The sequence below is a fragment of the Gavia stellata genome, chromosome 2, assembly GCF_030936135.1.
Source record: "Gavia stellata isolate bGavSte3 chromosome 2, bGavSte3.hap2, whole genome shotgun sequence".
NCBI lineage: Eukaryota > Metazoa > Chordata > Aves > Gaviiformes > Gaviidae > Gavia > Gavia stellata.
Window position 1 is genome coordinate 48,634,424 of NC_082595.1, and position 13,163 is coordinate 48,647,586.

Genomic DNA, 13,163 nt, shown 5'->3' on the forward strand with positions numbered 1-13,163 from the left:
TTGTCTTGCAGAGATTATGTCCAGTATAGTACAACTATCAACAAAAATCGCCTTTTTGCCTCAGAGGCATTTCAAGATCTGGCCTGATACCAGCTTAATGAAGCTCTATAATCTATCAGATCTTCTGTTTAGATTTTGGTGAGCACTGTCTGTGCCTAATGCACCAAGATTTTTTTTACACTGAAGAGAGTCCAAAAATATAAAACAGTGATTCCAGTAAGAGATGACACTGATGTTCTTTCAAACTGAATTTTGATAGAGATAAGGTTTAAGAACATGCATGCAGACCTAAATAAGTCCTGGAAATGTTACAGTACTTTGTGCATTTCCTGGCATTTTAATGATTCATTTGTGTTGAAACTGCTTTTTAATTAACTTACATTTTTCCTGAACTCTTCCAAAGAGTAAGGAAATGGTATTGAAAAAATTTGTCTCAATGAGGCATTTACTAGACAGGGGTTAAATCCAAATCATTATACCCTAGTATGTAAAAACTCAAGTTCAAATCCTCACCCTGTTTTTCTTAGCCACCAGTATGAAGTTGGCATGTGAACTAGTTTTCTTTTCAGTAGCTTGACTATAGTGCACACGTGCAATCATTATACTATTTGCAAAGGGTGAAGCTAAGCGTTGTTAACTTTGGTTTCAACCTACTATTTTTTGCTTTTAGATAGCCAGTTGTGATTATGTGCCAAACTAGCTCTTCTACCTGAAACAAACAAAAACCTTGCCTCTTGCATGGCAGTTTGGTAATCTTATCCAAGATTTGCATGCGTTTGATTAAACTATAAAACTTCAGTAACATTTAAGATTACAGAGCTTAAACAGTAAGCTATGCTGTATCCGGTTATCTACTATATGCTAATGCCTACAGACAATACTGAGCTTCAAACAGGAATGTTAAAGAAAACAAAAGAACAATATCATAACTAAGCTGCTATTAAAATAATACTGCTTTTATCAATTAATGTGTTTTGAAAGGACTGCCATACCATACTGTTCTATGAATTACTATCAAATGTGGCTAAAAAGTCACAGGCCTTGAGTAGATTCAACAAGATCCAAAATTGATACCATGTACTGGAATTCCTACTTCTCTTCCACCTTTTATGTATTTATTAAGTATTTTTGATTTTAAATTGAAACGTATGGATATGTGCGTGTATAGTCATGTCCACACATACACGTGTGTGTATGCATGTGCATACATGACAGCACACGTGCATGTATGTGCATGTGGAGCGTGTGGTGCATCCAGTCAAACTCTGAACATTTCTAAGTGAACTCTACTTCTTAGTGTGAGCTACATTCCTTCCTGTAAATGACACTACAGGATATGTGGTAGAGATACAATATAGTCATCATGTTATATTCTTTAAAAGACACATTCCCAAAGTGTTGCAGTAACAAGTTTCCTCCGTTATACAGAGTATTTCGTGCCACCTTTTCCAAAGACTTTCACCTGGCCTTCTCTGTTGTTTGTTCACTCATACCAAACCCAGCAACCAATAGTTTTAGAAAACTGCTAAAAATCTGTATTTCATCTCTTCAACCCTGCCCTCTGTCCTTAGTCACAACAATTAATTGTTTGGACAGTGGCATTTTGTGAAAAGGTCCCCAAGCTCTGCATTTACAGACACCCTGGTATATGAGCTAGGAGCTCTCCTTATATTTACTGACAGTTTCCACATATGAAAATGTCAGAGCTGAAATTGCACTACATTTCAGTACTGCATGAAGCACATTAGTGCCAAACCTGAAGGATATATAGTTGGTGTCAAAAATGGGAAGAGCATGACAATATAATCAAGTCACTTCAATGCATCAGCATGCTGATTATTAGTCTTATTGCTCAGACAAGGCCACTGGAAGAAACCAATTACCACTTTTTATTTTAGACCTAGAAGCCTTTTGAGAAACTATACGCTGCAAACCAGCTGGCACTGCATCACTAAAGGATGTTAAGTAAGATCCCATAAATAACCTTCCACAGACCACTGTGCAGTATTCTATGAGAAGTGCATTTTAAACATAAATAAAACTAAGCACTTTATATAAGACAGAATGCTGGTACAGCAGTCTAGAAAGTTATATACATACGGACATCACGGCACTTACACTGTCAGGCTCCTGGCACCAACCACACAACAGTGGATATCACTGGCAAGGCAGTACCCCTTCTTACAGTAAGCAAAAGAATAACAATTAACATAAACTTAGGAAAGGTTCTCAAGCACTTAAGTCCTTTACTGAAATAATGACATGCCTATGGGGGACAGGATTATTATATAAACTCACCATCCAGTTCTAATCTACAAGAAGAAGGCACAATTTTTGAAAGTAACAAGCCCATGCAGGGACTGAAAATTTAAGGAGTGACCGGACTACTAAACTCACAGATTTACCGTTATCACTGCCTCACCTTCCCAGCCTCTCTTTCCTGAGGAGCCTTTATCCATTGCAGCACTCCAGTCTTGTGAGTGGTCCCACCATCTCTCTATAATCTCAAAGAGGCCACAGCTCTGCCACTGCACACGGACTTCTAATTCCCCATTTGTCTCCTCTGCTGTATACAGGTGTCAGGCTGCTTTCACACTGAAATGCAAAAGCCTCTGGCATTACGCTATTCCCCACACTCTTCTCTGATCCTCATGCGTTCAATGCTCTTCAGGTTATGGTCACTCCGCCCTGCTATCTGTAGTTTAAAACACTCCTCACTGGGTTAGCAAGCCTGTTGGCAAAGATAGTCTTGCCCTACTTTGTCAGATGGATCTTATGCTTGCCTCGCAGTACCCAATCGCTTAAAAGAGGACCCTGTGATTGTGAAAGACAAAGCCCTGCTTGTGACACCAGCTATGCAGCCAAGTGCTGACTTGCTGGAGATGTCTTTTCCTACCTGAACCCTTCTCCTTCACTGTCAGGATCAAGGAGAACACCTGGGCCCCCAATGCCATGTAGCCACTCTTGACATACTCATGGTCACCTCTTTCAGTAACATGAGAACCCATACAGGTCAAGTGGGAAAAGGCAGGGTTCTGAATCTGGACAAACCCTAGCAGTCTCTCCACAACCTACTGGACCTCAACCCAAGGGAGGCAACAAAACCTTCCAAGACATCAAACTGTGTTGGCAGACAGATACTTCAAGAGGGAATGCAACAGGAGGCAGTCTCCAGTGATAATGCACATTTCTCTTTTAGTGCAGACACTTGATTCAGGCTCAGCTGACTCTGACACCTCCCCAGACTGAGCTTGTTCTTGCTCACCCATTTCCAGGGCACTAAATCTGTTCTCTAGCTCCAACTTGTGTTGCCAGAAGTCACAAGTTTCCAGGCTCCTCCATCATGGGAATCTTTATCCTTATTCTCTACTGCTTGAAGCATAGTCTCTAACTGTCCCTCCCCTTCCTTGCACTGTGGGATTTGGGTTTTCACCTCTGAAGGATATCTGTGAAGACCCTGTCAATCTTGCACTCACTATCCTTGACGGTACGCAGTCTGCTCATCTCTTCCTGCAGCTCCTTCACCTCGGTACCTCAAAGAAAACGTATCTCCTACAGGTGAGGCCATCACCACCCCCAGCCCCAGGAGAGGCACCAGGCACTCCCTGCAGCCTAAGACCTGGAAGGCAACATCTTCTCTAGTGGTACCGAGGTTGATGACACATATGTGCCAAGGACAAGTGCTCCATCAACTGTCTCCCTGTGGAACATCACCACTGTCACTGTACAGTCTCAAGCAGTCCTACACCATCTATAGCAGAGCTTCAGAGCCCCTTTACACCCCTGCATGTTTCTGTTAGCTGTGTTCTAGGAGCTGCGACCAAAAGCTTAGATGAAAAGAGTATTCCAACTATACCACTCTTCCAGTAAGATTTTTGAAAATATACAAAATTCCTACAATGCTTAACACACTAATTTCACAATGCAACTTTCTATATAGTCTTGTGCCATAACATCATATATTTATGATTTAGAAACAGGTACAGGCACTGAGAGTTAGCAAGGTTTCCCTAGGAAACAGAATCTTTCTATGTCTGGTGTCAGACCACTTAGGACACAACCAGAACTGACATTAATTGGGATGATTTGGGCAAGTGGGATAGCTTTGCAGTCACTTGTGGAGGCAAGAGGGCTTCTCCCATTTGTAAATGTACTGCCTGCTATATTCAGTCCATGTTATAAAATTAAAATGTAGCTCAAAGAATGCAACTGAAATATTCTGGAATGTACTTTATAGTGTATTGACTTATGACACTGTGTATCTTAGAGAAGTCCTAATATGATGTCAAACTTCTTTAGGACTTTTAATCAGCTTTTGTTCATAAAAATCTTAAATAAAAATATATCACAGAAACATACAAAGTCACCCACCTACATTCATTTAAGAGGTTATTACCTTCTTATCAGACACTATCACAGCCGGACACAACTACGTTCAGCATAATGATGTGAAAAGGATTACAGAAAGCATCTGTCAAAGCAGATATCATGCAGAAGAGTGACTGAGCTAGCCTTTAACTGAAGAACCCATGCATTTTCAACAGAGCTTATGAAGAGAGAAAACATCCGATAGCAACATTAACTGCACTTCAGTATGTCCACTCTAGAACTGTTTTCTATTGCAAGTCACATTAAAATAGATTATATTTTCATTTTTATCTAGTAAAAAAAAAATGCTGTACCTCACAGTAAAATCATAGGAGCAAGAGGCCAATAAGGTTGCATGGAATGGTGAAAACTGCAAGAAAACAGAACAACTTTTAAAGTAAAAACATTGTGAACATATACAGACTTACTATAAGTAGAAAGTTACCGAAGTTTAACTATTTAAATTGTCTTGGTAGGTACCACATCATGCTGCAACAAAACAGACTACATCAACAAATTTCCCCACCATGCTTGTAATTACAAGGAATGGTCTATGGGATCCTGGTTTGGTTTGGTTTGATTTCATTACAGCAGTGCCAAACAACCCTGCTGTAAAGTTAAGAAGTTTTAGGACAGTCATATAAAACAGTCATTAAATTCTGCTTTTGGCTGATAAGCCAACTATCATCTCATTATATAAAGCGAGTTTCAGAAAAGCTTTGTGACCAGTTTATTATTTTCAGAGAGAGAGAATTTGTGCCATACTGCAGTGAATGTAAGATATATTACTGTCATCAGTTCCATGTCCTAAAATTTTGAAATTATTTAAAGAAATGGGAAAATTGGAGATAAGTTGAAAAACTGAAGGCATTATAACGTCACTTCATAATTTCCCCCTCTCCTGCAGGGCATTTTACGGGACACACTTTTCTATGGACTCTTGCAGACAGGTCTAAGAACTGCAGCAATAAGGATGCAGGCAGGCGAAAATTGTTCACCTCAGCTCCTGCTTTTTGGCAACCCTCAGTTTCCAACTATTTTAAGTTCTGTATTTTTCAACAGGAAATACACAAGTCATTGACATGACTTCAGTTTAAAATGCAGGTCCTCCACATCACGATTCATAGGTAAGATTCTTCCTGCAAGACTTCCAATATTATTCACAGCCACTACAAAATCAAAAGTCAAGCCTGGGCTATTGCCACAACTGCTTAAGTTGCCAAGAGAGCAGTGTATGTTGTTGCCTGCTGAACTCTGCTGACAGAGTTCTCTTTACTATGGCAGAATTGAGGGATTCAAGTGCAGGTCCACATTCTCGTATCTTATTCCACAGGGACCTTGTCTATCTTGACATGGAAGCTATAAAAGCCTGCTAAGACAGAACAGAAGTCATGGACTCTCACATACCTCTCCTTTGCACGTGTATGCATATAAAGTCTCCCCACCATCTCCTTAGTGAAGCCACTTAGTGAATCTCAGAGGTTGGTGCAAAGAAAGTTCTACTGCTGGCCAACTCCTAATAATCATTTCAAGGCATTTTAAGAAAACAGGGAGCATGATGGGCCATAAAATGGAAACTCAGATGAGATGGAGTAAGAATATAAAAAATACTCTACCTGGTCAGGCCAACAGTCTTTGAGCCCAGTGCTCTATGTTTACATGGCATCTTCTGTATTTCAGTTTGTAACAATCACCTCTGGTCCTATCACTAGATACCACTGAGAAAAAGTCAGGCTTTCTTTTATCATCCCTAAGCCTTCTCTTCTCCACACTAAACAAATCCCAGCTCTCTCAGCCTTCTCCTAGTAGGACAGAGGGTCCAGTCTCTTAATTTTCTTTGTGGCCCTTTGCTGGATTTACTCCAGTGTGTCCTTGTATTGGGAAGCCCAGAACTGGACCAGCACTCCATGCATGGTCTCACTGGTGTGGTGAGTAGTGGGGAAGGATCACTTCCCTCAGCCTGCTGGTAACACTAATGCAGCCCAGGATGATAGAGAGTAGAGAAATTAGAGATGCTATCCCTGTCTAGCTCTTCTAGTATCTGTTTATCGACCAGCTGCTATCACAGAACCACAGAATGACAGGGGTTGGAAGGGACCTCTGGAGATCATCTAGTCCAACCCCCCCACCAGAGCAGGTTCACCTAGAGCAGATTGCACAGGAATGCGTCTAGGCGAGTTTTGAATATCTCCAGAGAAGGAGACTCCACAACCTCTCTGGGCAGCTTGTTCCAGTGCTCTACCACCCTCAAAGTAAAGAAGTTCCTCGTCATGTTTAGACAGAACTTCCTAAGACCGAGTTTGTGCCTGTTACCTCTTGTCCTATCCATGAACCTGATGACACTGCCTGCCTATGCAACCTCTTGTGCAGAGAGCTAATTCAAAAAGTTTACCATCTGATGTGTAAAAGAAGTAATTCCATCTGTTTGTAAACCCATCTTCTACTAGTTTCATCAACTGTCCTTTAGTTCTATTATCACATGTCATGGTGAGGAACAATTCTGCATTCACTTTCTCCATTTTATTATGAAGACAACGTGCTATGAATCCCTTACTGGCTGAGCTGTTTTTAAAAGGTCCCACTAACTGTCAGAGAGTAAGAATATGACAGTCTGTATTGATTGATGCTGTATTGATTCATCTGTCTTAATGGCTGTCAAACTGGAGTTGCAAAACGATCTTGTTTGAAAAAACAAGAAAAAACAAACTCGAACACCACTGCTAAACGTTCTTCTGTTATGAAGAACATTTCACAGAGCCAGATTAGAGCATGGTCGTGCAGGAATTAAATTAGAAAAAAAGACTGGACAGCCACCACCAGTGGGGAGAGCAGGCAAGGGTAGCTGGGATGAGGAGGAGCAGGAGCTTCTCAGGCTGTCTGGCCACAAACAGGATTTGTGATACGGAACCACTCGCTGAGTCACACCCTTTTCTGACAAATTACAACCTAAGCGCAGTAACTTTTAAAGTTGTTAAAAACACATCAAAAATTCCAAGGGCATGTGAAGCAAAACACTAACCCAGGATAATTTTTTTCTGACAGTTTAGACTTGCTATAAAATATTACTAAACAAACATGTTCCTGAAAGGCTTTAAAAGGATCAGGTATTATCTGGCTAACATAAAAAAAAAAAATAAGCACTGACTAATATGAAAAAAATGTCATCATGCATCTAGAACAAATTCCTATCGGTGGGTGATCTAGTAGTACACAAATCCAGTATAGTCATCTGTAGCCTTTCATGCATAAAGTTTCAAAATCTCTTTGAACTTATTAACATTTTCTTTGTATACACAAAAATACATATTCACAACAAGTTCTATACCTTGCCTTATGTGAATATTGACCCTTTGTATGGAAAGGAAAAGGCACAGCACCATTTAAAAAATGAATAAGGGAAGGTTATTTTCTCTCTCTCAAATTTCCCATATAACTTAGCTTCCCATATAACCTCCCAGCTCTCTCTCAAGCTCCCAAACACTCCTCATGGAAATATATTGATTTTGAAGATATCATTTACTTTGAAATGCCAGCAATCTGCTAAACATCAAAATGTTTTACAGTGCTAAACTGAAGGTTTCCAAGAACAGTCACTGTAGCACCTAAAATCTTCAACACCTATTGGTTTTTTCCTAGTTATTAGATAATAAAAAAATATTACTGCTTTCCAGAAAAATCTGTGTACCAATTCAGTGGTGGTCAATGGGGAATAAAATATAACTTACTTTTACTCTTCTGATAGCATAGGTATGACCAAGCAAGATGAACACCGGTTGCTGGATGTTCCGCAAATCCCAGCCTTTCAAGCTACAGTCAACTGCACCAGTTACCAGCAAGTTCTGATGATTTGATAAAACACAGATATATCAGGACAATTTAATTATTAAATTGCAGTGATGCGTATGTTGGCTACAAAAGTTAGATAAATCAAACAACACAGATGAATAAATCATAAATGAGGCCTCCAGTGTGTAAATGAAAGAGAACAGAGAAATACAAACTGTTTCTCCACTATGGACTATTCTGTCCACCATACAAAAGAATAAGCAAACCCTCTGATCTACTTGGGCCGTCTATCTGTTGGAACAATGCTCTTCTAAAAATGTAGTAGTGAATAGGAGCAACAAAGCAACTAGACATATTTTTATAGAGAGAAGATGCATTAATGTTGCAGTAAAAAAACCCGCAATTTAATGAGAGTGGTTCAACTAGGAAAACAGTTTGATGAACAGGTTTATATACCTCATCATATTTGCACCAGTCACAGCTCAAGATCTCAGCCTCATGGGCCGGTATCACAAGTTTGACTCCTGGGGCTTTCACATCCCAAACTCTTAAAGTCTGGTCACCTGAAATGAAGAGAAATTGATTCAACATTGTTGAATCAGCTATGGGATACAGTTAATCCACTAGTACTTAGTAGACAACTGTTTCTTAGCTGTATGAAATACAAACTATTATATGAGGACACTAATGCCAAATAAAGCAAGCACATTATAGACACAGAAGTTAGACTGATGCACAAAGGGAATCATAACTTACTTTCATTAGAAAAAAAAAAAACACAACTTGATTTTATTACTAACACTTTCATTATTTTTTAAATTCTGATTTGATTAAAATGAGATAGGGTAAAACACTTAAATAACATTTAATTAAAGTAGGAGCTTAAGGTCCGTTTAAAAATGGACTTAGAAGACCAGAATCATGAAAAAACTTTCTCTGCAACCCAGCTGAGAAAAAGTACCTAGACTTATGCTTTTGGCATGCAGAAAAGGGAACAGTATTTAAAATGCGACTTCTGTCCAGATTCTTTCAATGAAAGGAAAATTTAAGATGCATTACCTGTACTCATCATGTGCAAAACCTGCACAGTTACTCTCACTTATTGAAATACCAAAAGATAAAGTTATTCTGCTGTAACTGTTACACATACTAAAGGCAACGTCTGCTTTACCCTCAGAGCACTTACACACACCTGCACATGTACACGCACACACGCACAGAGGTCTTCAGAGAGCAATGAAGGGAATCTAGCTTAACTTCAGAGCTGTGAATCACCTGAGCTTCCCTCTTTACCTCCAGCCATAAATTGTCTTCTACCCCTAAAGATGTTTAGCATTTGTGTATATCCTTCTTACAAATTCAGTTCCTGATGGCTTACAAAGACATGGAAAATGGCATCAGCTGACAAGACAACCACGCTTTTCAATTTTTTTTAATCATGATTCTCCCATTAACCCTGAATATTTAGCTTTGTATCAGCAAAAAGAGATTCTCCAGCTCATCTGTTTACAGAGAGAGAAAATTAATTAGAATTCATTATTATGTCTGTGTTCATTCAAGAGACAAATGAAATCACCAGAAGCTGTATCCAAACACCCATGATTTCTACAGAAAGCCTGTATCAATACTACCTAAATTAAAAAAACACTGTTTTACCTTGCTACTGAAGAAACCACTGCTGTTTCTTTACCAGAAACACTTCTGGAAATCCTCAAATTGGTTATCGTCAATAATTATGATTTTTATGCTGTTTAGACACAAGCATTTTGATGGTTTTAGTGCCCAGTTGGTCACTGGCCTTAAAATGTACAGCTGGGCACACAAAATCATAGCTTTTTTCGAGGAACTGGTACAGTTCAAACAAATTCATCCCTAGAGCCACAACAACAATATTCCTATTGCACGAACTACCAGGCCCTGTAGACTTTGCAAAAAGACATAAAATGTTTGGAAAGTTTGAATACAAAAAATGAAGCTGGAGAGAGCTTGGTTCCATTACATGACACAAAACTGGCCTTATGACTGTGGTACGACACAGATCACAGGAAGCTTTGCTCTGATGGTTTGTTGGCTTTTCCTCAGCGACTCCATGATTGTGACAGATACTGTACTTCTGGTGGGTAAACTCCCTATCAGTAAGCTGGGAACAACACATGATTTTTCATGGTTTTCACTGCCCTTGCCTATTTTAATACTGTCAAGAGCAAGACTGCTGCTTAGTATATGTATAGCACTCCTGACAATGGCACCCTGCAGTCAGCTGAAGCCCCAAACATCACTACAGTGCTTATAAGAACAGGGCAACATATGGAGAGGAAGAAACATGACCAGCAGGGTCTTGGCAAAAAAAAGGTACTATGCCCATCCACCCACCATTAGTCTTGCTAATCTGCTTGCTGCAGAGGACAGATTTCAGTCTGAGTCTTAAGTCTTTCAGAGATATTATAATGGACTTCTTAAAAAGCTCTTATTTTAATTTCATCAGATAACATAGACTTGAAGGGGAAACACATATTTCACTACAGACAGGATCATTTTTCCCAAGCAAATAAATATATAAAATCAGGTGAACTAGAATGAACTGCTACAGAGATGGGCCACAGTAGCATTATGAGGGCCAAAAACATTTGGAAAAGTAAGCTACTCAGCCAATAACAATTTTGACACTAAATATACAATTGCCCCAATTACTTCTTTTTTTATTAGAAAATGCTGATGCATGAGAAAAAGAGTTATTTTCCCTTTTTTTTTTTTTTATTTCTTTGAAAACGCTATACTTAGCTGTTATTAATTCTGGCTGGCACTATTTGTGAAATGTTTTTAATGGAGTAACGTAACACACAAGTGAACCTTTCTGTGAACAAAACAGACTGAATTAAAGCCAAAGGCAAATCCCATTTTTCCATTTAAGCTGTAAGTGGAAGAATCAGACTAATAAAAAAAGCTGATAAACAGTGTAATCCTGACACATTACACATTTTAACAAACTTTTTTTTTTACCTCAAACATCTTTCCATGACCTCACTCTGTGTGTGTGTATATATATTTTTACATTTCATTTCAACAAAAATTGCTGTTAAAAACTTTGGAATTTCCACATTTCCATGATTCCTTCAAATCTGCATTACAAAGGATGCATTTCTTCCGTATGGTAAAGCAGAAGTAGGATAATAATAATAGAAAGTACAAGTAAAGCACACCTAGTACAATCATATTCGCTAACAGCCACTTCCAGTTGGCATCCCAAAGTAAGAAACCACAAAAGTGGCCAACATTTCCCCCACAAAATATTTCTATTTTTGTAAGAAGCAATTTCTCTATGGCAACAGATTTTTGCTGGTCTGTTAGATAATTATGATTCCAGATTTGTTTGTATATTGTACTTGCTTTCTTTCATTTTAATGAATACTTGTGAAATCTTGGACAAATCAATAGAACTACACAATATATACTCATCTATTCAAAATTTTTGAAAGAGATGCTAATCTACAAGTACATCATCGCCCTATATGGGATAAAGACTGCTAATGTGAATGACAATGTACGATAGTGAAAAGATACAGTTTATTTAAGATTTAAATTTAATTTAGGTTTTATACTGGCTTTTTACTCACAGATGTATTTTACCCAAATCCATAAATCATAATCTCCTAAATCCTGTGACAACAACCAGGTAAGCAATCATTGCCAGACAGTGCAGAGGTACAACATTAACTATAACAAATAGTGAGGTATTTAGGAGATTAACAAAAACCCAAGAAACCTTAAACACTACCTGAAGGCAAAAAGGATTCTAACCAGGACAGATACAAAGTTTTTCAAGAACCGAAGTAGTTAGCTTCAAGTTTTACTTAAAAAGATTAATCTGTTTTGGTTTGGGTTTTTTTAAGTTCTAAAGCAATAAATCTGATCTTCTGACACTGTTCCCTCATCAAGAGAAAAAAAACCTAAATAACATATCTTTCATTTACTGTAGGAAAAGAATTCAACATAGAAGACACAAGTATTCGCATATACGGTATAACATCAAAGAAATCCTGGTTAAAGTAACTACTTCTGCAGTGCCATTGAATGATTACAAGTTAACATTACTTGCTTACTTGTATGTATTTTTTAAATACTGAACCAGATTAAATTATTTAGCCAGAATCAAATAGAAAATATGTGTGAGAATAAAGAGCAGAACCCAAATCTCTCTCATGACTCTCAAAAACAATCTTTTTAGGCATGTTAAAATGATCATGCTGTCCGTTTCTATCATAGAGAGTATATAGTGAACCTAGAAAAGGATTGATAAAGCTCATGAGATTCCACACAAAGAGACAGAAATAGAGTGACACAAACAGCAGCTTTATTCAGATCACCCAACAGGACTCTACTGAATTTATTTCCATGTAGTACAACCTAGATATCAAGTAAACATAATTATCAGCGGAAACGTCCTTTCCAACTGGTCCTGATATAAAATACTGTAAAGCTGAAAATCAAAAGAGCTGTAAGTTATTTCAGAGAAGACCTCAACAGAGTCTTGTCTTTTTCTGAAAAGAGTAAATTGTTCTAAAAAAAAAAAAAAAGCCAACAGTGCAAATTTTTATTTCAGTGTTTTCCAAGATGATTAAACATAAATCTTAGGTCAATTTTGAAATAAAAAATTTGTCCCAACTTATGACTTATTATTAAACCATTCTTCAGCAAATGGCAATATTGGCTAGATAGCTAACTCTAACCCAAATGACCCAAACCATACTAATTCACTGTAAAAAACTGTTACTGTATTTTTCTTCTCAACACTAAAGCAATATTTTACAATATGAGATTCTAATACAAAATATTATAACCTGAAAGTGCTTTATATTCTAGCATGTGCTGCATACAATACTTTACTATGGTTAGCATGTACTATAAATTGAGGGCCAAACTAATTTCCTGAGAAATATTTCAGCTTGCACATTAGAGGATGATTTAGTAAAGCTTACTGAGCACAAGACTTGGATGAATTCAATACTGTG

At 38.0% G+C, this 13,163-nt stretch overlaps 1 protein-coding gene across 1 annotated transcript in view; it reads right to left on the reverse strand.

Moving 5' to 3' along the window:
• The window catches only part of PEX7 (peroxisomal biogenesis factor 7), a 47,428-nt gene that overhangs the window by 20,311 nt on the left and 13,954 nt on the right, over positions 1 to 13,163 (reverse strand). The window contains exons 6-8 of the mRNA XM_059832315.1: positions 8,611 to 8,717; positions 8,094 to 8,207; positions 4,683 to 4,738 (exon numbers count right to left, since the gene is read on the reverse strand). Of these exons, the coding sequence (XP_059688298.1) occupies positions 4,683 to 4,738; positions 8,094 to 8,207; positions 8,611 to 8,717 (277 nt within the window). The remainder of the gene's footprint in view (positions 1 to 4,682; positions 4,739 to 8,093; positions 8,208 to 8,610; positions 8,718 to 13,163) is intronic.